This window comes from Alexandromys fortis, unplaced genomic scaffold (genome assembly GCF_014885135.2).
Source record: "Alexandromys fortis isolate MF-2015 unplaced genomic scaffold, M_Fortis_MF-2015_v1.1 scaffold_27, whole genome shotgun sequence".
In the NCBI taxonomy this organism is placed as follows: Eukaryota; Metazoa; Chordata; class Mammalia; order Rodentia; family Cricetidae; genus Alexandromys; species Alexandromys fortis.
In genome coordinates this window covers 3,706,450-3,728,992 of record NW_026067952.1, presented here as the reverse complement: position 1 = coordinate 3,728,992, position 22,543 = coordinate 3,706,450, and the positions used below count along the sequence as shown (strand labels likewise).

General features: G+C 41.6%; 1 protein-coding gene across 2 annotated transcripts in view; it reads left to right on the top strand.

Moving 5' to 3' along the window:
- The window catches only part of Stk4 (serine/threonine kinase 4), an 89,216-nt gene that overhangs the window by 14,071 nt on the left and 52,602 nt on the right, over positions 1-22,543 (top strand). For both annotated transcript variants that reach the window (XM_050151021.1, XM_050151022.1), the window contains 6 exons: positions 499-613; positions 4,422-4,586; positions 7,371-7,538; positions 10,115-10,252; positions 11,252-11,380; positions 11,922-12,108. In XM_050151021.1, the coding sequence (XP_050006978.1) occupies positions 499-613; positions 4,422-4,586; positions 7,371-7,538; positions 10,115-10,252; positions 11,252-11,380; positions 11,922-12,108 (902 nt within the window). The remainder of the gene's footprint in view (positions 1-498; positions 614-4,421; positions 4,587-7,370; positions 7,539-10,114; positions 10,253-11,251; positions 11,381-11,921; positions 12,109-22,543) is intronic.

The following is a 22,543-nucleotide window of genomic DNA, read 5'->3' as shown; positions in this document are numbered from 1 at the left end:
GAGTTCCAGACAGTGGTGAGCCACCATGTGGGTGCTGGGAACTGAACTCCAGGTCCTTTGGAAGATCAGCAAGTACTCTTTAACAGCTAAGCCATCTCTCCAGTCCCAGGACATATTAATGTTACGTATTAAATATTCCTCTAACATGTTCCAGGGACTTGTGGTGCCATTATTTCTTAAGCTTCCTCATATTGGATGGTCATTTAAATTGTATCTATTTTCTCTTTTATTACCATTCTGTGTTGGTAGCTAATTTTTTGAGAATCTGTGATTATTTTCTGAGGATAAATTATATACTTATACATTTCCCTTGTTTTGAATCTGTGTTATTCTTAGGAAAAGTGATCTAATTTCAAGTTCTTATCAGGAGATTGCTGTGTTAGTTCTAACTAGAAATAATTCATTTTTTGAGATGTGAAATTACTTTTAATGCATTGAACAGAACAAATTGAAATGTTTAAAGGGTGTTCCACTAATTTGTATTGTGTTTCTCTCCAGCCCTCATGTAGTCAAATATTATGGCAGCTACTTTAAGAACACAGACCTCTGGATTGTTATGGAATACTGTGGGGCTGGTTCTGTATCGGATATCATTCGGTTACGAAACAAGACGGTACGTTTTCCTCCTAAAAGGGCTGCTGGGCCAGCATTTTTGCCATCTTTTGTCAGGCCTTTTATTCACATGCCGCTTTTTCACCTAGAGAAATGACTGTCAGAGGCTTCCTTTTCCTTGGGTCTTTGCTCCTTTTTCCTCTCCTCCTTCCCACCTCAAACAAAGACAGAATCTCAGTATGGTCTTTTACTTTTGATCCTTCTGCTCCAGCCCAAATGTTTGGATCACAGGACCTTGGTACCATGCTCAGTTCTCTCTTAAATGTGACAGTTTGATATTGACTCATTCCAGTGATTTTTGTTTACTTAATTAGGTGAAACAATTATCTTTTTTTTTTTTTTTTTGGTTTTTCGAGACAGGGAACAATTATCAAATCATGGTTTGGTGATGAATTTTTATTGTTTGAGACAGGGGTTTCATGGTGGAGAGTAACCTGGAACTGACAATGTAGCCCAGGCTGGCCTTGAGCTCACACTCCCCTTAAGTGATCTGGCAGTTATAGGATGACTTTTAAAAAATATTTGATTTTTAAGAGTTATGTGTCTGAGTAGCTTTGTGTATATGAGTATGGGCACTCATAGACGCTGGGTTCTGCTTACCCTACAGCTGGAGTTAAGAGGCAATTAGGAGCCCCACAGTGGGGGTAGTGGGAATCAAGCCTAGGTCTTCAGGAAGAGCAGAGTGCTCTCTTAATGGTTGAATCATCTCTTCACCTCTAGAATGAGTTCTAAGTGTTTATGTTTGGATTTGAATTTGTCTTCCTACCAAGTATAACCACAGAATATTTTTTTTTCTACTTGCTGTTGAACAGGGTATTATAAAAGAGTAGTTGTTGTGCAAGCTAGTTCCAGGACAGGCTCCAAAGCTACAGAGAAACCCTCTTTAAAACACACACACACACACCCCAAAACCAAAACAAGCAAACAAACAAAAAAGAGTATTGTGCCTGAGATTGTAGGATTGGACCTAAGAGTCATGGATTCTAGTTTTTTGTTGCAGAATACTGCTGTAGGCATTAGGGATCCAGCAGTAAGGTAAGAGACCACAGTGTATGGTTTATGATGGTGTATGGCGCTCTTACGGCAGTACAGCTTCTAGTAGGGAAACAGTAAGCAAACAGGGAAGGAAATGCGAGGTAATGGGAGGTGCTCTGGAGAGAATCGGTAGGGATGGTGATGGGAGAGTGGTAAAGAGTCTTGGTGGTCAGAGCAGCAGGAGCAGACTCTCCTGCAGGGACACTGTAGGTAGGAACTGGCCAGTGTGAAGACTCCAAGGCTGCAGTGTGTTTGGTATGTTTGCAGCCACTGGAATGGGGGATTAGACAAAGGGGGCTTTAGGTTTGAAAGGTGGACAGGCTTGATGATGTTGGGTCTGGTAGGTCATGTGGCTATCAGACCCAACTGATGGGTGAGTGTTTTCCAGGTACGGAAGGAGCATGTCTAGATTCTAAGAAATGAGGGAGTCATCTGATAGGCTGTTTGAAAATAGCTCTAGTTTCTGTGTAGATTGTTGAAACGGGAAATTTTAGCTCTTGGTGGTTTTGTTTTTGGTTGTAAGAATGGGAGTGGTCATCTCCATATCAAGTATTTGGAATGTTGTAAAAATTAGCTTAAGTATGAAAAAGTGTACTGTAAATCATGAAGTATTATATAAATTATAAGATGGGACTGTATTGAAACTCAAGTTATAAATTTTTGTATCATATTGTTTCCTTTTCTTAATTTACATTATTGGGAATTTGTATGTTTTCTTTTTTAGACAGTAAGTTCTTTAGCCAAGAATAGTGCTCTGACATAATATATATTTCTAGTTCCAAATGGTCAGTTCTGAAAAAATGTATACAAGTAATATGCAGATGGAGGAGGTTATAGTTATGTTTTAGGAATATTATAAATATTTATATTATACACACACACACATATGAACATAACAACAATGATAAAAGAGGCCAGACGCAGAGAGCAAAGACTGAGAGGCTTTGGAGGGAAGAAAAGGAGGGAGGAGATTGATATATTATAGTCTCAAAAAGTGAAATAAATAATTTAAGAGATGTTGAAACCTTGACTAATTTGTTGATTTAAAATTGAAACCCCAAGGAGCTGGAAAGATGGCGCAGAGGTTAAGAGCACTGACTGCTCTTCCTGAGGTCCTAAGTTCAATTCCCAGCAACCACATGGTGGCTAACAACCATCTGTAACAACCATCTGTGCCCTCTTCTGGCCTGCAGGAATACATGCAGGCAGAACATTGTAAACATAATAAATAAATAAATCTTAAAAAAAAAAATTGAAGCCCCAGGTTGTGTGCAGCACCAAGTTGTTTCTGGTCTCTCAGCAGTCTAGAATTAACTCTGTTGGTGATTTCTGTAACTTCTGATATCTTAATACTAATTTATTCGTCTAGGTACTTAATTAGTTTGCTGTGTGTTATATAAAAACTAGTGTGATAGCCTCCAGCCACAGGGGACTAGAAATATTGTTTAAGGTTGAAGAATTATGACCACAGAAAGATATAAAACCTTTAAATATGTATCATGATAGAACCTGTCTCAAAGAAATGATCATGGTGGAATGATCATTTCTTTGTTCGGTGAGGTTGCCCAGGCTGAGAGCCACAGACACCACACGCTGTCTCTGACGTAGGTCTGTTCTGATGTGGATCGTAGCTTCTAATGTTGTGGAAGTGCTATCCACATGGGGTAAGGGGGTAGAAAAGGGCCCATGAGAGGGGAAAGCCTTTATTTTAAGCAGAAAATTACTGTATAATTAAATATAGGTAGGTGTTAGATGGATTTAAAACCTAAAAAATTCATGATTAAGGTCTTACCTCCTGTGAGAAATTTTAAATTCCTGATTGTGTTCTTTTAGGAATTGCTGTTCAAGTTCACTTGCAGGTGACTTTCCTCTTCTGGTTATTAGCGCTGCTGCTGCTGTGGCATTCTGTTTTTGTGTATTTCTTCATGTTAAACTACTTCCACTGGATTTCATTTTTGTTCTTGTTTGGGTGCTTTTCCTCTTTATTAGTTCTCATTATGCAAGTTTAAAGCTTGGACTAAAAGTAAAGGAAAGTGTGCCAGAAGTACAGGGTCTCACTAATCCTGGATCCTTTTGTCCACAGCTTACTCCTGAATGTGGGTTGTTTGCCAGACCAGGAATTAAGTGAGAGTTGGATGGATTTTGCTTAGGATTTGGGTGTGATCTTCAGAGTCCGCATCTGGTCTGATCTTCAGCAGTCAGTCACTCTAGCCCAGTGGTTCACAACTCCCTAACGCTGCAACCCTTTAATATAGTTCCTCATGTGGTACTGATCCCCAGCCATACAATTATCTCATTGCTACTCCATAATTGTAATTTCACTGCTGTTATGAATCGTAATGTAAATATCTGATATGCGATTCCAAAGGGGTTGCGGCCCACATTGTTCTAGAAGTATTTCTTGGTGCTTGGGATATAAAAGTAAGCAATAAAAGACATCTTTTAATGGCGCGTGTGTCTGTATTAAGGAAGACTGCATAGTATGTCGGGTTGTCTCCGTGCTGACAAGATAAGGAAACAGAATGACCAGGCGTGGAGAAGGAAAGTTCTCCGCTGTTCTGATGAGTAGACAGACAGTGAAGAAAGCCGGAGTACAGGTGTGTGGATGAAGAGGAGAGCCATAAGGAAGAGGGAACAGGCAGGGAATAGGAGAGAGAGGGACCGGAGTGTGGCCAGAACAGCTGTGCGTCAGTTTGGGTGTAACTGCTCCCTTTTCTGATGTGTGGTGTGAACAGGGTTGGGACTTCTTACTGTTTGTTTGTTTGTTTTTTTAGTTAACAGAAGATGAAATAGCTACAATATTGCAATCAACTCTTAAAGGATTAGAATACCTTCATTTTATGAGAAAAATACACCGCGATATCAAAGCAGGAAACATTTTGCTAAACACAGAAGGCCATGCAAAGCTTGCAGATTTTGGAGTCGCAGGTCAACTTACAGTAAGTAGAAATGGTGCCTGGTACCAGTACTTTAGGCTTCTTCTCCAGAAGGCAGTTTCATTGAGTGATTGATTTTGTGTGTGTGTGTGTGTGTGTGTGAGTGAGTGATATATGTTCATGTATATGCCTGTGAGTATGCATGTGAGTATTTGTGTTGTCTGGAAGCCAGAGTCCATGTTGATTGTCTTTCTTAGTTAGTTGTTCTCCACTTTACTTTCTGAGACATGAGATACTGTCCTTCACTGACCTGGAGGTCATTGATGCAGGTAGGGTGGCTGGCCAGTATGCTCCAGGAATCTGCCTGCCTCTGCCTCTCCAGTTTGGGATTGCAAGCGTGTGCTTTAGCATCTGGCTTCTTGTGTGGAGATGGAGAACTGTACTCAGGTTGTCATGTTTACATGCAAATGCTTTACCAACTGAGACATCATCCCAGCCCCTACTTATTTTAAAAAAGAAATACTTAATCTAATTGTGTTTTAAGTAGGTGATGTCCAGTTTCTTTTGTCAGTTATGCTTCTGGTGCTATAGCTAAGACATCATGACCTTGTGCAATATCTTTATGTATTTAGTGGTTTTAGCTCTAACATTTGCTTGGAGATGAGTTAATTTTCATGCCTTGAGGTAGGTATCCAGATACATTCTTTTGTGTGCTGATAACTGGTCATTGACCATTTCAATCACTTGTTGCTAAACCTTAAGCTTTTCTTTCGTTGAGTTATGTATTGGTACTTGCTGGAGATCAAGTCTGGGTTTATTTCTGGAACTTTGGTTATATTCTGTTGTCCCGTATGTAGGTCATTATGTCAGTACTTTACTGTCTTGACTTTTACAGCTTTGGTTAAACGTGAAACCTTCAGTTTTTTTCTCCTCTTTTAAGACTGTTTTGGTTCCTCTGGGATCCTGCATTTCTCTCTGAGTTTTAGATTAGGGTTTATTTTTGTAAAAGAGATCATTGGGATTTTGGTAGATACTGCGTTGAGTCATAAGTCAGTTTTAAAATTACCATCTTATTATTAAACCATCTAATTCATATATCCAAAATGTTTTTGTACTTACTTACATCTTTCATTTTACGCTAATATTATCATTTGTACAGTAAGCATTTTGCCTTAATTTGGCTAGTTCATTCTTTAGTGGTTTGTTCTTTTTGATACTATTTTAAGTAAGACACTCACTCTTTGTTTTCAAATTGTTCATTGTTAGTGCATGCGAGTGTGGTTGTTTTTTGTAGAGCTTTTTTTTTAAAAATAAATTTTTATTATGTATACAGTGTTCTGCATGCTTGTACGCTTGGACACCAGATCTCATTATAGATGGTTGTGAACCACGATGTGGTTGTTGGGAATTGAATTCAAGACCTCTGGAAGAGCAAGCAACCAATGCTTTTAACTGATCCAGACATCTGGATCAGTTAAGTCCTGCTGAGCTTGTTTATTGCTAGTTTTCATTTTTCAAAATTGTGTGTGTGGCCAGATGGTGATGGCACACGCCTTTAATTCCAGCACTCGGGAGGCAGAGTCAGGCAGATCTCTGTGAGTTCGAGGCCAGCCTGGTCTACAAAAGCTAGTTCCAGGACAGGGTCCACAGCTAGAGAAACCCTGTCGCAAAAAACCAAAAAAAAAAAAAAAAAAAAAAAAAANAAAAAAAAAAAAAAAAAAAAAAAAAAAAAAAAAAAAAAAAAAAAAGAGAGAGAGAGAAAAAAATTGTGTGTGTGCACATGTATGTGTACTTGAAAGTTCATGTATGTGAATATAGTTTGTGAGGCCTTGCCTTCTACTTTGTGTAATGTTTGATACCGGGATATTTGTTATTCCTGGTGCATACATATACCAGCAGTTCTCTTGTCTCTACCTCCCATCATCTCCCACTGGGAGGGAGCACACGGATTACATATGCTCTACCAAGTGTAGAGGCCAGAAGGAGGCACTGGAGTTACAGGTGGTTGTGAACCACTCCACATGGGTGCTGGGACTCAAATTCAGGACCTCTTCCTCTTCTTCCTCCTCTTCCTTCTTCTTGACATGGTTTCTCTATGTAATAGTCCTAGCTATCCTGGAACTCACTCTGCAGACCAGTCTGGCCTCAAATTCACTGAGATCCACCTGCCCTGCCTCCCAAGTGCTGGGACTAAAGGTATGTGCTACCACCACCTGGCCTGATTTCTTTAGTGAGGTGTATCATTATGTCTTGGGTATTGCTTTTAGATATGTTTCAAGTACAAAGCATTTTTAAAAACATTTTTATTTGATCCTTTAGACTTTTAACAATATATTTTAATCATATTTTTTCCCTTCCCTAATTCCTTCCAGTGTTGACTGAATTTTTCTGTCCTGCTCAGTTCCCACAATCTTTAAGTCCCAAAGAAATCACACAGAGGTCTACATTGGTTATAAACTGATTGACCCATTAGCTCAGGCTTCTTATTAACTCTTATAACTTATATTAGCTCATTATTCTTGTCTATGTTAGCCACATGGCTCAGTACCTTTTTCAGCGAGGCAGTCACTTCTTGCTTCTTCCGTGTCTGAGCCAGGACTGTGGGCCAAGATTTCCTCTTCCCAGAATTCTCCTGTTCTCATTGACCCACCTCTACTTCCTGACTGGTTTTCCTGCCTATACTTCCTGCCTTAATTAAATTTAAGTGAAAAGTAATTGGTCATTCTCATAATGTTTGTGCCACTCTTGTACTACAGGACATAAGCAAAGCATTTTTTAATTTTCAAAGTGTTTTCTTTTTTCTCAGTAGTTTTCATGCTTTGTGTTGGTCTCCCCTTTCCGTTTTAGGATACGATGGCAAAGAGGAATACAGTGATAGGAACACCGTTTTGGATGGCTCCTGAAGTGATTCAGGAAATTGGGTACAACTGCGTGGCAGACATCTGGTCTCTGGGAATAACCGCCATAGAAATGGCTGAAGGCAAGCCCCCATATGCTGATATTCATCCAATGCGGGTAAGGAAACAGCCAGGTGGATGATCAGTTACTGGTTATCAATAGAAAGTTAGTGCAGCTTTCTTGGTTATATTCCAAACAAGAAGTGAGCTGATTTTATACCATGATAAATGCTACCATAGCTGATATTCTTCCCTAGCATTAAATCTGAATCAGTCATTAATCTGAATCTAGTCCATTCTGCATTCTAGAGTGTATGTCTTGATAGTCTCCTTGAAGGACATAGATGATAGAAATGTGTAGATTGACTTACATATTATACATTACATACACTTTTGATAGCTTAGACAACTACATCTTTAGCTCTCCATTGAATCATTTTCCGTGGCTCCCCATTGGGTCTCCCAGTGTCAGACCCCACCTACTGCAGTGTCGTCTTCAGTTGCACTGACAGCAACCCATTGGTTCACAGATTGCCTTTTTCATGCTTGGTCTCTGTAGCTGTTTTGGTTTGTGCATCCTCAGACTCTATCAGGTGCCTGTGTTCTCTCCAGCCTGCATCCTGGGCCCACTTATGTACGGCATTATGGCTCACAGGCTGCACCTCCCCCAACCTTTCTCAGTGCCGATACCCTAAGAAGTTCTCAGGCTTTACTTATTCCAAGAACACACAGCTCTCTTGAAAGACAACCCCCCCCCCCCCCCCCCCCCCCCCCCCCCCCCCGTCCCAGAGGATCCATAGCTTTCTTCACCCCCACACCGGTTTTTCATTGTCTTTAATTAACTCATTCTTTCACTAAAAGACTTGAGATATTTTTAAAAAGTTTTGTATACCCAAAGACAAATTCCTTCCCTTTTTTTTGTGGGACTGAAGAGTCAAGGAGGGGGGAGTTTATGTGGTCATTCTTTTAGATTTAAAAATACAGCATAAATTGTCTAATGCAGAGTTTTATCTTTCATAAAGTAGGGGTTTCCATCATTTAAATTTCAACAATTAGTAGTCTTTATAAAGAAAGATTTATTATATAATTATGTGGCACCCCAGAGGCCAGAAGAGGATGTCAGAGTCCCTGAAGCTGGAGTTGTAAGTGGTTGTGAACTGCCTGACATGGCTGCTGGGAGCCGATCAGCCCCTCTGGAAGAGCAGTATGGGATATTAACCACTGAGCAATCTCTCCAGCCCTTAGTAATAACCCCAGACTTTGTAAAGTAGAATTTGATTGTGCTTTACTCTAATAGCTTGATTTTTAGTTTTTCTTTTCTGCGGAGTGAGGATTTGAGGGGCTGGAAAGATAGCGTCAGAGCTCCTGCTTGTCATCCCCAGGCCCCGCATTCAACCCCAGTACCCCACACACTCTCTCTCTTTCTCCTCACCCCCACGCCCCACACTCACACCTTCACACATGATTAAAAAAACGAAGATTAGTTGGACAGTGGTGGTGCACTCCTTTAACCCCAGCACTCGGGAGGCAGAGGCAGGAAGATTTCTGAGTTCAAGGCCAGCCTGTCTACAGTGTGAGATCTAGGACAGGTACCAAAGCTTCACAGAGAGACCCTGTCTTGAAAAAACCAAAAAAGAGAAAAACCAATGAAGATTAACGAATATCATTTGGTTTGGCTTGAGGCTGATAGCTCCCTTGTGACTTTCGGTACTTTGTTGATGATCTTACAGTCATTGCTGACATGTGTTGGTAACTTTGAAGGAGGAGAGTTTAACAACCATGGGGCTAAAGTTGTCTTCAGGGTACAGGTACTCATAGGTGGTGTCTTTTCACATTGAAACCCACTTGATGTTGTTATCCCAAACTTGTATGAGGCTGAAGAGATGGCTCACTTGGTAAAGTGTTTGCCTTGCAAACTTGAGGACCTGAGTTCATTCGTTAGCATTGGTATGAAAAGCTCTGTGTGATGATGTGTGTTTATAATTCTAGCACCGGGAGAGGAAGTCAGGCAGATTCCTAGGGCTCCATGGCTGGCTGGCTTGCCTAACCTAACCATTGAGTTCCCGGTCCCAGTGAGACTCAAAAACAAGATGGATGGTTCCTGAGGAGCCGCACTCTTGTTATTTTGTTACTAGTGGGGATTGACCTTAGTGTCTCATTTATGTGAGGCCCCACTGAGCTACCGGCCCTCAGAAGTGACACTTGAGGTTGGTCCTTGACCTCCATGCATGCATGCACACATGCATGCACATGTATTTGCACTCATACCTGTGTGAACACGTGTATTACTACCACATACACACACACAAGGAAAAAGTGGGTTTTTTTGTTTTTGTTTTTTTGAGACAGGGTTTCTCTGTAGCTTTGGAGCCTGTCCTGGAACTCCCTTTGTAGACCAGGCTGGTCTCGAACTCACAGAGATCCGCCTGCCTCTGCCTCCCGAGTGCTGGGATTAAAGGCGTGCGCCACCACCGCTTTTTGTTTGTTTTTTTGAGGAGCATCATTAGGTTTAGAATAGGGCTGCATGTGAGCGAGGGAGGGAAAGGGAAGAAGAGCAGGTCTCTGGTCTCTGTACTCCACGTGGACACGCTTTATGTTTGGGTAGAAACATAAAGTAGAAAGTCATCTTACCAAACAGATATAGTTGTTTGTATTGGACTGTCATTTTCATTTTATCTATTTTTTTTAAACTAGGCAATATTCATGATTCCCACAAACCCTCCTCCCACATTCCGTAAGCCAGAACTGTGGTCAGACAACTTCATGGATTTTGTGAAGCAGTGTCTGGTAAAAAGCCCTGATCAGAGAGCTACAGCCACTCAGCTCCTACAGGTATGTGTCACCTCTCTGTGCTGTCTCACATTGCTAAGTCACTGGCTTGGACATAGGAATGAGGTATAAGACAGTCCGTGCTGCCAGGGAAGTTTAAAACTATTGAATAGAAGGACGTAGAAAATATTTAACTTGAAGAACATAGTGGTAATAAAAGGAAGTGTATCACGAATAAGTTTAGAATTAAGAGCAGTAAGAAGCTCAGAAACATTTCTCCCACCAGGAAGAACAGTAGGTGGGTAATAAATAGCTCAAGACTGGTGTCAAATCATAATAGGCCAGATGTGCATGTGTCCGGGAAGAGTGGAAGGAAATGACCTTGAGTACTTTGCAAGTACAGAGAACAATGTGATGTGGTGTTCTTGCTCTTCTAAGGGTGTTGCCAAACCTGTCCAGATGAAATGACGGAGACCGAGGTTTATGGAAGAGCCTCTGTTCTGCTGTCCCACCACGTGCTGAAGCACCCTTCCAGCCTTTAGAGTACTTAACAAAGGCTTGGAGACCTTTGCCCTGTTGGTGATGGGAAGCAGGGATGTACTGTCCCTGCAAGGAGGAAACATGGGTTACTACCAGACTAAGTTTGGATATATAGGCAACTCCTGCAAAGAATTTCTCTATGTAACTTTAGCTGCCAGGGTTTCTTGTTGCTCCACAAAGGCAGGAAAAACATAAGATGGGGCTGGTAAGGTCTCGGAGGGTAAAGGTGCCTGCTCCAGGTCTGCATCCTGAATTCAGACATTGGGACTGATGTAGTGGAGACTGACCCTTTCAATGAAGTAAAGAAGAAAAGGACCTCAAGGTGAGACAGAGAGCAAGGCACAGGTCCAAATGGTCATCTGTCTCCTTAGAGTCATGAAGTGGGTGTGGCTTAGTTGCTCTAGGTGTGAAGAGAAAAATTAGACCACTGATTCATATGACAAATGCGGCCAGGTTTCTACCATGTGTTTCTACCACTGTTTGAAAATAAACTTGTATCTCTTGTTCTCCGTTTTACTTAAGCACCCATTTGTCAAAAGTGCCAAAGGAGTGTCGATATTGCGAGACTTAATCAACGAAGCCATGGATGTGAAACTGAAGCGCCAGGAAGCTCAGCAGCGGGAAGTGGACCAGGATGATGATGAAAACTCAGTGAGTGGCAGGCGTTGTGGTGGCTTCAGGAGTAACTGCTTGTTAGGTCATGATGCCCAGCGCTTTGTCCCAAGTCTCATTCAGTGTTGCTGGACCCTGGATGGGTCTGTGTTACTCGAGACACTTACGTTTGACTATTTTGCCCCCATATTTTTTTTCCCAGTTTATCTTTTTTTAGAGGGAGGCAGGGGAGTTATCTCCCAACTTGGAGGCTTGGTTTTCCCAAGCTCTTTTAAAATTTTCATGCTGTATTCTGGAATCACTCACAACCTTGTAGATTCCAGGGGTACTTGTGTCTGTGCTGGAAATCGAATAGAAGGAAGGGAAGAAGGTCCTTTAGGTTAGATACGCAGTTGTCACATGGTGACTTTGGGATCATCTCTGGTTAAATACTTGCTTCTCAGTTCCTAAGGTATGTATACAGCCTGGAGAAGTATCAAATCCAGAAAAATTTTTGCATCAAGATGAGTAACAATAGTTCAGAAAATTTTAAATCTTTTAAACAATTAGCTCCAGGTTGAGTTTTTTTGTTCATTTGCAGGAGGAAGATGAAATGGATTCTGGTACAATGGTTCGAGCTGCTGGTGATGAGATGGGCACTGTCCGGGTAGCCAGTACAATGAGTGATGGAGCCAACACTATGATTGAGCACAATGACACATTGCCATCACAGCTGGGCACCATGGTGATCAACACGGAGGATGAGGAAGAGGAAGGAACGATGAAAAGTGAGGCTCTGTCTCCTAACTGATCCAGATATAGGTTCTCCTGGCTCATGTGGTCTTAGCCCTGGGCCTGTTCTGTTGCCATAGCTAAGTGCCTTACTGGAAGGAATCTGCTCAGTAGGTTGTGTTTGGAGGACTGTGAGGAGCAGGGGCTGTGGAAGAATTTGCTTTTGAACCCCAGTGGCCATTCTCTCACTGACCATTGTCACTGAAGGGTTCTCCTGAAGGAGGGCATATACGTTGTTTTCATACATAATTCATCTCCGTTAGTAATGAAATTTGAAGTGCTGTACATATCTACAATCCATTTTCATGATAGTGTCTGTTTAACCAAGACAGTCAGTCAAAGATGATTGAGCAGGTTTAAAAATCCTGTCACATCTCCTCAAAAGGATCCTCCCCCATCCCTGCTGTTTCTTTTCTTCTTTCTCCTTTCCTTCCTCCCCTACTCTCTTTATCTCTCCCTTTTACTTTCTCTGCTGGTTATTAAACCCCTGAGCCTCACACATGCTAGGTAAGCACTCTGCCACCGAACTGCACCCCTACCACTGCTCTGCCTTTTGAGACAGGGTCTTGTATGTTGCCTGGTTTTCTTTCTCTCAAACTTTCAAGCTGTTACCTGTGGTCAGAGTCTAGGCCTGGTGTCTCCAGGCTTTTGCCATTGTGTTCAGGAATGAGATAAAAGCCCACATAGATTGCAGAGTAGCATGGCAGTTGTTTAGGCAGAGCACAGGTCAGATACACTGCAGGAGAGAGGTAGGCCGTAGAAGGCACAGGTCAGATACACTGCAGGAGAGAGGTAGGCCATAGAAGGCACAGTTACTGCCTCAGGCTTCTTTCTGTGGGAGCCTAGAGGAAGGAGGGCCTGGTTTCTAGAGAAGTAGTTTGGGTGGTTCTGTTATGATTGATAGATTCGTTTATATGATCATTTCCCCATACTGTGCATGTGTCTTTCTCTAATGCAGCTGAGTTATAGGGGAGTCTTGCCTCCCTAAAAGTTCATTTGAGGACACTCTTGTGCCTGGCTGTGCATGAATCTAAAACTGGTGCAGGCCAGATTTGCAATTTCTTGTCTTGTGCTTGGACATGAGAAAAATATGGCTGCATAGTGTTTGTCTAAGTTTGATGGTTGTCAAGGGGAGGAGAAACCTATTCCATTGTTCAGAGTAGGGTGTGTGTACCCTGGTCAGATGGGGGTCTAAGTTGCTAGCAGGTTGCTCGGTGCATTTTGCAGAGAGGGGTGCGTGTGAATAGCAAGTGCAGGTAAAGGGCCTACCCAGGCTGCCAAGTGAAACGAAATGGAGTCCAGGCTACTAAACTCTTTCTAGTACTTGCCTGCCTCTAAGTGCTTCTCTTGCCTCAGCCTCCCAAGGAGCTAGGATTATAGATGTGTGCTACAGACCTGGGTTTGCCTTCCTCTTTCATGCCTGATCCTTCCTGTGACTGGCCTCATTCCTGTGTTCGGCTCCTCACTTAAGAGTCTTGCATGCTGCCTTTTAGTACCTGAGCTTAAAGGCCAACTCACAGAGGGAATAATTTGAGAGCACAAAATATTGACTGAGGAGGATAGGTTCAATTTAGCCTAAGTTTTGCATCAGTTTAAAGACCTGGGTCTTGTTGGTTATCTTCTTTTCTTCCCGTTAACTTTCCACCCCATGCTAGGGGTCCAGTTCTGGGCTCCACATGTGCTGGTCTACTGCTGAGCTCACCTCAGCCTCCACTTAGAGTACTTAAGCCTCTCTTGTAACCCAGGGAACGGCAAACCAGCCCCTAGGCCCATCTAGTTGGCTCCCTGCTTTTGGTGGTAAGGCTCAGCTGCAGCACAGCCACAGCCATTCCACTGCTTTGGTGCCTCTGTACTGAAAGGCTGCTGCCTCCAAGGCCTATATCTTCTGTCTGCTCCTGTACAGACAGAGGAAAATGGGTTTGATCTCTAGGGAGGGGGAACAATTAGAAAAACAAAAAGATGACCAAGCACACCTGGGGCTTTAAACTTAAGTGGAGAGGCCAGGCCATACTGGAATGGCTTCCCTGTAGGATCTGGATGTCCAGCAGTGGCTGGCTGCAGACTGGAGAGGTGGAGAACTAGATAGTGCTCAGTTCCCACAGCTGGATGTCACAACCGTCCTAGGCTGTGTTGAAAAACCCAAGAAACTGGAGTCTGGTGCCGGTGAGGGGTGGCAGTGATAGGGACTGCAGCAGCAGTGGGGACGGACGGGTGTGCCAGTAAGAAGCAGAGACAGGCTGGCAAGAAGACTGCTTTCCCCTCAGACCTTTCTGTGTTGGGCTGTTGGGTGGTGCCGTTTCCTTCAGTCAGTCCTTTTCGTAAATGCCATCACTGACAGACTCACTGTTGTATCTCTTAGTTGATCCCAGAAGCCGCCAAGCTTAGTGAATGAAATGAGTTCTAATACCGGGACAAGCTGAGGGTGTTGTCAAAGTACAGTAGAGGGTCTTTAACTTGTGCTGGGGCTCCTTATAGAGCAGCTGCAAGCTTGGCAGCAGGCAGGCAGGTGGAGGTACTCTGGCAGAGGGAGCACTTTACACAAGAGCCTCAGCAAGAGCTTGGTGAGTTGAGGAGCTCAGGTAGCTTCTTGTAGCTGAGGGGGACATTTGCAGGGCAGTGTTCCCACATGTCTCTTCTGCTCCTCATCTTTCAGGTTACGGTTTGCGTGGCAATCACTAATGTCTCGTTTTCAAAGGCAAAATAGTTCCCTTTGTCTGGTTAGGAGCTCAGATTCATTATCTGTGAGGCTGTAAAGGAGTGGTATTGTTATTTATTGGTAGATTGATAAATTGATAAAACTTCTGGAATGCCTTGTGTATCAGGCTTTTAAAAAGTTCAAAATCTGGGGCTGGAGAGATCGCCCTGCAGTTAAAAGCATTTTCTGTTCTTCCAGAGGACCTGAGTTCAGTTCCCAGTACCCATATCAGGTGGTTCCAGCTTCATGGGATCATGAGGATTCTAGTAGAATTTCTCTTGATCTCAAAAATCAAGGTCAAATTCCTGTGTTGGAATTGTTGTACTTCTTCTCTGCCAGCAGAGGGAGCTCTGTAATAGGCTATGAATTGAAATTGTGTTCCCATTCATGCTGTCAAGCCAACTGATTTCCTTTCTTTTTGGATCAAGGATATATGTATACATGTATATTTTATTTTATGTGTTTGGGTGTTTTGTCTGTGTATGTATATCTGTGCACATGTGTGCCTAGCACCTGCAGGGATCAGAAAAGGTTATTGAATCTCTTAGAACTGTAGTTACTTTGAACTACCACGTAGGTTGTTCCTTATTCCTCTAGAAGCCAGTGCTGTTAACTGCTCTGTCATCTCTCCCTTCTCACCTTTATTTTGAGCCTGTTTGGAGTTACCACAGCAACACTAGGGTGTTGCCTTTATTTCATTTAGTTAGGAGATTGGACACTTGGCAGAGCTGAAGTCTGAGTCAGCCAGCGCACCTCAGCACAGTATCTTTCCCTCTGAGATCTCTTCAGGCTCTGGTTGGAATTGGTCTTGTTATTCTTCAGCATGGTGCCACACGTAGCTTTTTAAAATAGCGTCAGTCTACGTGATCCCAACCAAATAATGGAATAAAATTTCAACACAAAATAGCTCGTGCAGAACTTATTTTAGGGGAGTTATACTATGTATAAAAGCAAGTGTTAGAGATACTTTATAGCCATTTGTTGTTTGGTACATCCTGGTTTTGGTTTTGGAAGTGCAGTGGCTGGAACCTCTGGCCTCGTGCATGTCGGGTGTGCAGTGCTAAGCTGCACAGCGCCTCACTTTAATCTGCCTTATGTTTATATTTAAAGCAGAAAGGGTCATGAGTAACCTTTTACTGATTGCAGAATTTCTTTGTATTTGGATATTGACTTTTTTGGCATATGGATTTTGCAGTGTAATTATTTTACCCTAGCTCATGGCTCTTGCTCTTAGCTTGGCAACCATTCTTTTTTTTTTTTTTTTTTTTTTTCGAGACAGGGTTTCTTTGTATAGCTTTGGAGCCTGTCCTGGAACTCACTCAAACTCACAGAGATCCGCCTGCCTCTGCCTCCTGTGTGCTGGGATAAAAGGCCTGCGCCACCACCGCCCAGCAAGCTGCATAAATTTTATGTATATGGGTGGTTTGCTAGCATTTATATCTGTGCACCACTTGCATGCCTGGTGCCTGAGGGTAGAAGAGGGTGTCAAATCTCTGGAACTGGAGTTCCAGACAGTGGTGAGCCACCATGTGGGTGCTGGGAACTGAACTCCAGGTCCTTTGGAAGATCAGCAAGTACTCTTTAACAGCTAAGCCATCTCTCCAGTCCCAGGACATATTAATGTTACGTATTAAATATTCCTCTAACATGTTCCAGGGACTTGTGGTGCCATTATTTCTTAAGCTTCCTCATATTGGATGGTCATTTAAATTGTATCTATTTTCTCTTTTATTACCATTCTGTGTTGGTAGCTAATTTTTTGAGAATCTGTGATTATTTTCTGAGGATAAATTATATACTTATACATTTCCCTTGTTTTGAATCTGTGTTATTCTTAGGAAAAGTGATCTAATTTCAAGTTCTTATCAGGAGATTGCTGTGTTAGTTCTAACTAGAAATAATTCATTTTTTGAGATGTGAAATTACTTTTAATGCATTGAACAGAACAAATTGAAATGTTTAAAGGGTGTTCCACTAATTTGTATTGTGTTTCTCTCCAGCCCTCATGTAGTCAAATATTATGGCAGCTACTTTAAGAACACAGACCTCTGGATTGTTATGGAATACTGTGGGGCTGGTTCTGTATCGGATATCATTCGGTTACGAAACAAGACGGTACGTTTTCCTCCTAAAAGGGCTGCTGGGCCAGCATTTTTGCCATCTTTTGTCAGGCCTTTTATTCACATGCCGCTTTTTCACCTAGAGAAATGACTGTCAGAGGCTTCCTTTTCCTTGGGTCTTTGCTCCTTTTTCCTCTCCTCCTTCCCACCTCAAACAAAGACAGAATCTCAGTATGGTCTTTTACTTTTGATCCTTCTGCTCCAGCCCAAATGTTTGGATCACAGGACCTTGGTACCATGCTCAGTTCTCTCTTAAATGTGACAGTTTGATATTGACTCATTCCAGTGATTTTTGTTTACTTAATTAGGTGAAACAATTATCTTTTTTTTTTTTTTTTTGGTTTTTCGAGACAGGGAACAATTATCAAATCATGGTTTGGTGATGAATTTTTATTGTTTGAGACAGGGGTTTCATGGTGGAGAGTAACCTGGAACTGACAATGTAGCCCAGGCTGGCCTTGAGCTCACACTCCCCTTAAGTGATCTGGCAGTTATAGGATGACTTTTAAAAAATATTTGATTTTTAAGAGTTATGTGTCTGAGTAGCTTTGTGTATATGAGTATGGGCACTCATAGACGCTGGGTTCTGCTTACCCTACAGCTGGAGTTAAGAGGCAATTAGGAGCCCCACAGTGGGGGTAGTGGGAATCAAGCCTAGGTCTTCAGGAAGAGCAGAGTGCTCTCTTAATGGTTGAATCATCTCTTCACCTCTAGAATGAGTTCTAAGTGTTTATGTTTGGATTTGAATTTGTCTTCCTACCAAGTATAACCACAGAATATTTTTTTTTCTACTTGCTGTTGAACAGGGTATTATAAAAGAGTAGTTGTTGTGCAAGCTAGTTCCAGGACAGGCTCCAAAGCTACAGAGAAACCCTCTTTAAAACACACACACACACACCCCAAAACCAAAACAAGCAAACAAACAAAAAAGAGTATTGTGCCTGAGATTGTAGGATTGGACCTAAGAGTCATGGATTCTAGTTTTTTGTTGCAGAATACTGCTGTAGGCATTAGGGATCCAGCAGTAAGGTAAGAGACCACAGTGTATGGTTTATGATGGTGTATGGCGCTCTTACGGCAGTACAGCTTCTAGTAGGGAAACAGTAAGCAAACAGGGAAGGAAATGCGAGGTAATGGGAGGTGCTCTGGAGAGAATCGGTAGGGATGGTGATGGGAGAGTGGTAAAGAGTCTTGGTGGTCAGAGCAGCAGGAGCAGACTCTCCTGCAGGGACACTGTAGGTAGGAACTGGCCAGTGTGAAGACTCCAAGGCTGCAGTGTGTTTGGTATGTTTGCAGCCACTGGAATGGGGGATTAGACAAAGGGGGCTTTAGGTTTGAAAGGTGGACAGGCTTGATGATGTTGGGTCTGGTAGGTCATGTGGCTATCAGACCCAACTGATGGGTGAGTGTTTTCCAGGTACGGAAGGAGCATGTCTAGATTCTAAGAAATGAGGGAGTCATCTGATAGGCTGTTTGAAAATAGCTCTAGTTTCTGTGTAGATTGTTGAAACGGGAAATTTTAGCTCTTGGTGGTTTTGTTTTTGGTTGTAAGAATGGGAGTGGTCATCTCCATATCAAGTATTTGGAATGTTGTAAAAATTAGCTTAAGTATGAAAAAGTGTACTGTAAATCATGAAGTATTATATAAATTATAAGATGGGACTGTATTGAAACTCAAGTTATAAATTTTTGTATCATATTGTTTCCTTTTCTTAATTTACATTATTGGGAATTTGTATGTTTTCTTTTTTAGACAGTAAGTTCTTTAGCCAAGAATAGTGCTCTGACATAATATATATTTCTAGTTCCAAATGGTCAGTTCTGAAAAAATGTATACAAGTAATATGCAGATGGAGGAGGTTATAGTTATGTTTTAGGAATATTATAAATATTTATATTATACACACACACACATATGAACATAACAACAATGATAAAAGAGGCCAGACGCAGAGAGCAAAGACTGAGAGGCTTTGGAGGGAAGAAAAGGAGGGAGGAGATTGATATATTATAGTCTCAAAAAGTGAAATAAATAATTTAAGAGATGTTGAAACCTTGACTAATTTGTTGATTTAAAATTGAAACCCCAAGGAGCTGGAAAGATGGCGCAGAGGTTAAGAGCACTGACTGCTCTTCCTGAGGTCCTAAGTTCAATTCCCAGCAACCACATGGTGGCTAACAACCATCTGTAACAACCATCTGTGCCCTCTTCTGGCCTGCAGGAATACATGCAGGCAGAACATTGTAAACATAATAAATAAATAAATCTTAAAAAAAAAAATTGAAGCCCCAGGTTGTGTGCAGCACCAAGTTGTTTCTGGTCTCTCAGCAGTCTAGAATTAACTCTGTTGGTGATTTCTGTAACTTCTGATATCTTAATACTAATTTATTCGTCTAGGTACTTAATTAGTTTGCTGTGTGTTATATAAAAACTAGTGTGATAGCCTCCAGCCACAGGGGACTAGAAATATTGTTTAAGGTTGAAGAATTATGACCACAGAAAGATATAAAACCTTTAAATATGTATCATGATAGAACCTGTCTCAAAGAAATGATCATGGTGGAATGATCATTTCTTTGTTCGGTGAGGTTGCCCAGGCTGAGAGCCACAGACACCACACGCTGTCTCTGACGTAGGTCTGTTCTGATGTGGATCGTAGCTTCTAATGTTGTGGAAGTGCTATCCACATGGGGTAAGGGGGTAGAAAAGGGCCCATGAGAGGGGAAAGCCTTTATTTTAAGCAGAAAATTACTGTATAATTAAATATAGGTAGGTGTTAGATGGATTTAAAACCTAAAAAATTCATGATTAAGGTCTTACCTCCTGTGAGAAATTTTAAATTCCTGATTGTGTTCTTTTAGGAATTGCTGTTCAAGTTCACTTGCAGGTGACTTTCCTCTTCTGGTTATTAGCGCTGCTGCTGCTGTGGCATTCTGTTTTTGTGTATTTCTTCATGTTAAACTACTTCCACTGGATTTCATTTTTGTTCTTGTTTGGGTGCTTTTCCTCTTTATTAGTTCTCATTATGCAAGTTTAAAGCTTGGACTAAAAGTAAAGGAAAGTGTGCCAGAAGTACAGGGTCTCACTAATCCTGGATCCTTTTGTCCACAGCTTACTCCTGAATGTGGGTTGTTTGCCAGACCAGGAATTAAGTGAGAGTTGGATGGATTTTGCTTAGGATTTGGGTGTGATCTTCAGAGTCCGCATCTGGTCTGATCTTCAGCAGTCAGTCACTCTAGCCCAGTGGTTCACAACTCCCTAACGCTGCAACCCTTTAATATAGTTCCTCATGTGGTACTGATCCCCAGCCATACAATTATCTCATTGCTACTCCATAATTGTAATTTCACTGCTGTTATGAATCGTAATGTAAATATCTGATATGCGATTCCAAAGGGGTTGCGGCCCACATTGTTCTAGAAGTATTTCTTGGTGCTTGGGATATAAAAGTAAGCAATAAAAGACATCTTTTAATGGCGCGTGTGTCTGTATTAAGGAAGACTGCATAGTATGTCGGGTTGTCTCCGTGCTGACAAGATAAGGAAACAGAATGACCAGGCGTGGAGAAGGAAAGTTCTCCGCTGTTCTGATGAGTAGACAGACAGTGAAGAAAGCCGGAGTACAGGTGTGTGGATGAAGAGGAGAGCCATAAGGAAGAGGGAACAGGCAGGGAATAGGAGAGAGAGGGACCGGAGTGTGGCCAGAACAGCTGTGCGTCAGTTTGGGTGTAACTGCTCCCTTTTCTGATGTGTGGTGTGAACAGGGTTGGGACTTCTTACTGTTTGTTTGTTTGTTTTTTTAGTTAACAGAAGATGAAATAGCTACAATATTGCAATCAACTCTTAAAGGATTAGAATACCTTCATTTTATGAGAAAAATACACCGCGATATCAAAGCAGGAAACATTTTGCTAAACACAGAAGGCCATGCAAAGCTTGCAGATTTTGGAGTCGCAGGTCAACTTACAGTAAGTAGAAATGGTGCCTGGTACCAGTACTTTAGGCTTCTTCTCCAGAAGGCAGTTTCATTGAGTGATTGATTTTGTGTGTGTGTGTGTGTGTGTGTGAGTGAGTGATATATGTTCATGTATATGCCTGTGAGTATGCATGTGAGTATTTGTGTTGTCTGGAAGCCAGAGTCCATGTTGATTGTCTTTCTTAGTTAGTTGTTCTCCACTTTACTTTCTGAGACATGAGATACTGTCCTTCACTGACCTGGAGGTCATTGATGCAGGTAGGGTGGCTGGCCAGTATGCTCCAGGAATCTGCCTGCCTCTGCCTCTCCAGTTTGGGATTGCAAGCGTGTGCTTTAGCATCTGGCTTCTTGTGTGGAGATGGAGAACTGTACTCAGGTTGTCATGTTTACATGCAAATGCTTTACCAACTGAGACATCATCCCAGCCCCTACTTATTTTAAAAAAGAAATACTTAATCTAATTGTGTTTTAAGTAGGTGATGTCCAGTTTCTTTTGTCAGTTATGCTTCTGGTGCTATAGCTAAGACATCATGACCTTGTGCAATATCTTTATGTATTTAGTGGTTTTAGCTCTAACATTTGCTTGGAGATGAGTTAATTTTCATGCCTTGAGGTAGGTATCCAGATACATTCTTTTGTGTGCTGATAACTGGTCATTGACCATTTCAATCACTTGTTGCTAAACCTTAAGCTTTTCTTTCGTTGAGTTATGTATTGGTACTTGCTGGAGATCAAGTCTGGGTTTATTTCTGGAACTTTGGTTATATTCTGTTGTCCCGTATGTAGGTCATTATGTCAGTACTTTACTGTCTTGACTTTTACAGCTTTGGTTAAACGTGAAACCTTCAGTTTTTTTCTCCTCTTTTAAGACTGTTTTGGTTCCTCTGGGATCCTGCATTTCTCTCTGAGTTTTAGATTAGGGTTTATTTTTGTAAAAGAGATCATTGGGATTTTGGTAGATACTGCGTTGAGTCATAAGTCAGTTTTAAAATTACCATCTTATTATTAAACCATCTAATTCATATATCCAAAATGTTTTTGTACTTACTTACATCTTTCATTTTACGCTAATATTATCATTTGTACAGTAAGCATTTTGCCTTAATTTGGCTAGTTCATTCTTTAGTGGTTTGTTCTTTTTGATACTATTTTAAGTAAGACACTCACTCTTTGTTTTCAAATTGTTCATTGTTAGTGCATGCGAGTGTGGTTGTTTTTTGTAGAGCTTTTTTTTTAAAAATAAATTTTTATTATGTATACAGTGTTCTGCATGCTTGTACGCTTGGACACCAGATCTCATTATAGATGGTTGTGAACCACGATGTGGTTGTTGGGAATTGAATTCAAGACCTCTGGAAGAGCAAGCAACCAATGCTTTTAACTGATCCAGACATCTGGATCAGTTAAGTCCTGCTGAGCTTGTTTATTGCTAGTTTTCATTTTTCAAAATTGTGTGTGTGGCCAGATGGTGATGGCACACGCCTTTAATTCCAGCACTCGGGAGGCAGAGTCAGGCAGATCTCTGTGAGTTCGAGGCCAGCCTGGTCTACAAAAGCTAGTTCCAGGACAGGGTCCACAGCTAGAGAAACCCTGTCGCAAAAAACCAAAAAAAAAAAAAAAAAAAAAAAAAAAAAAAAAAA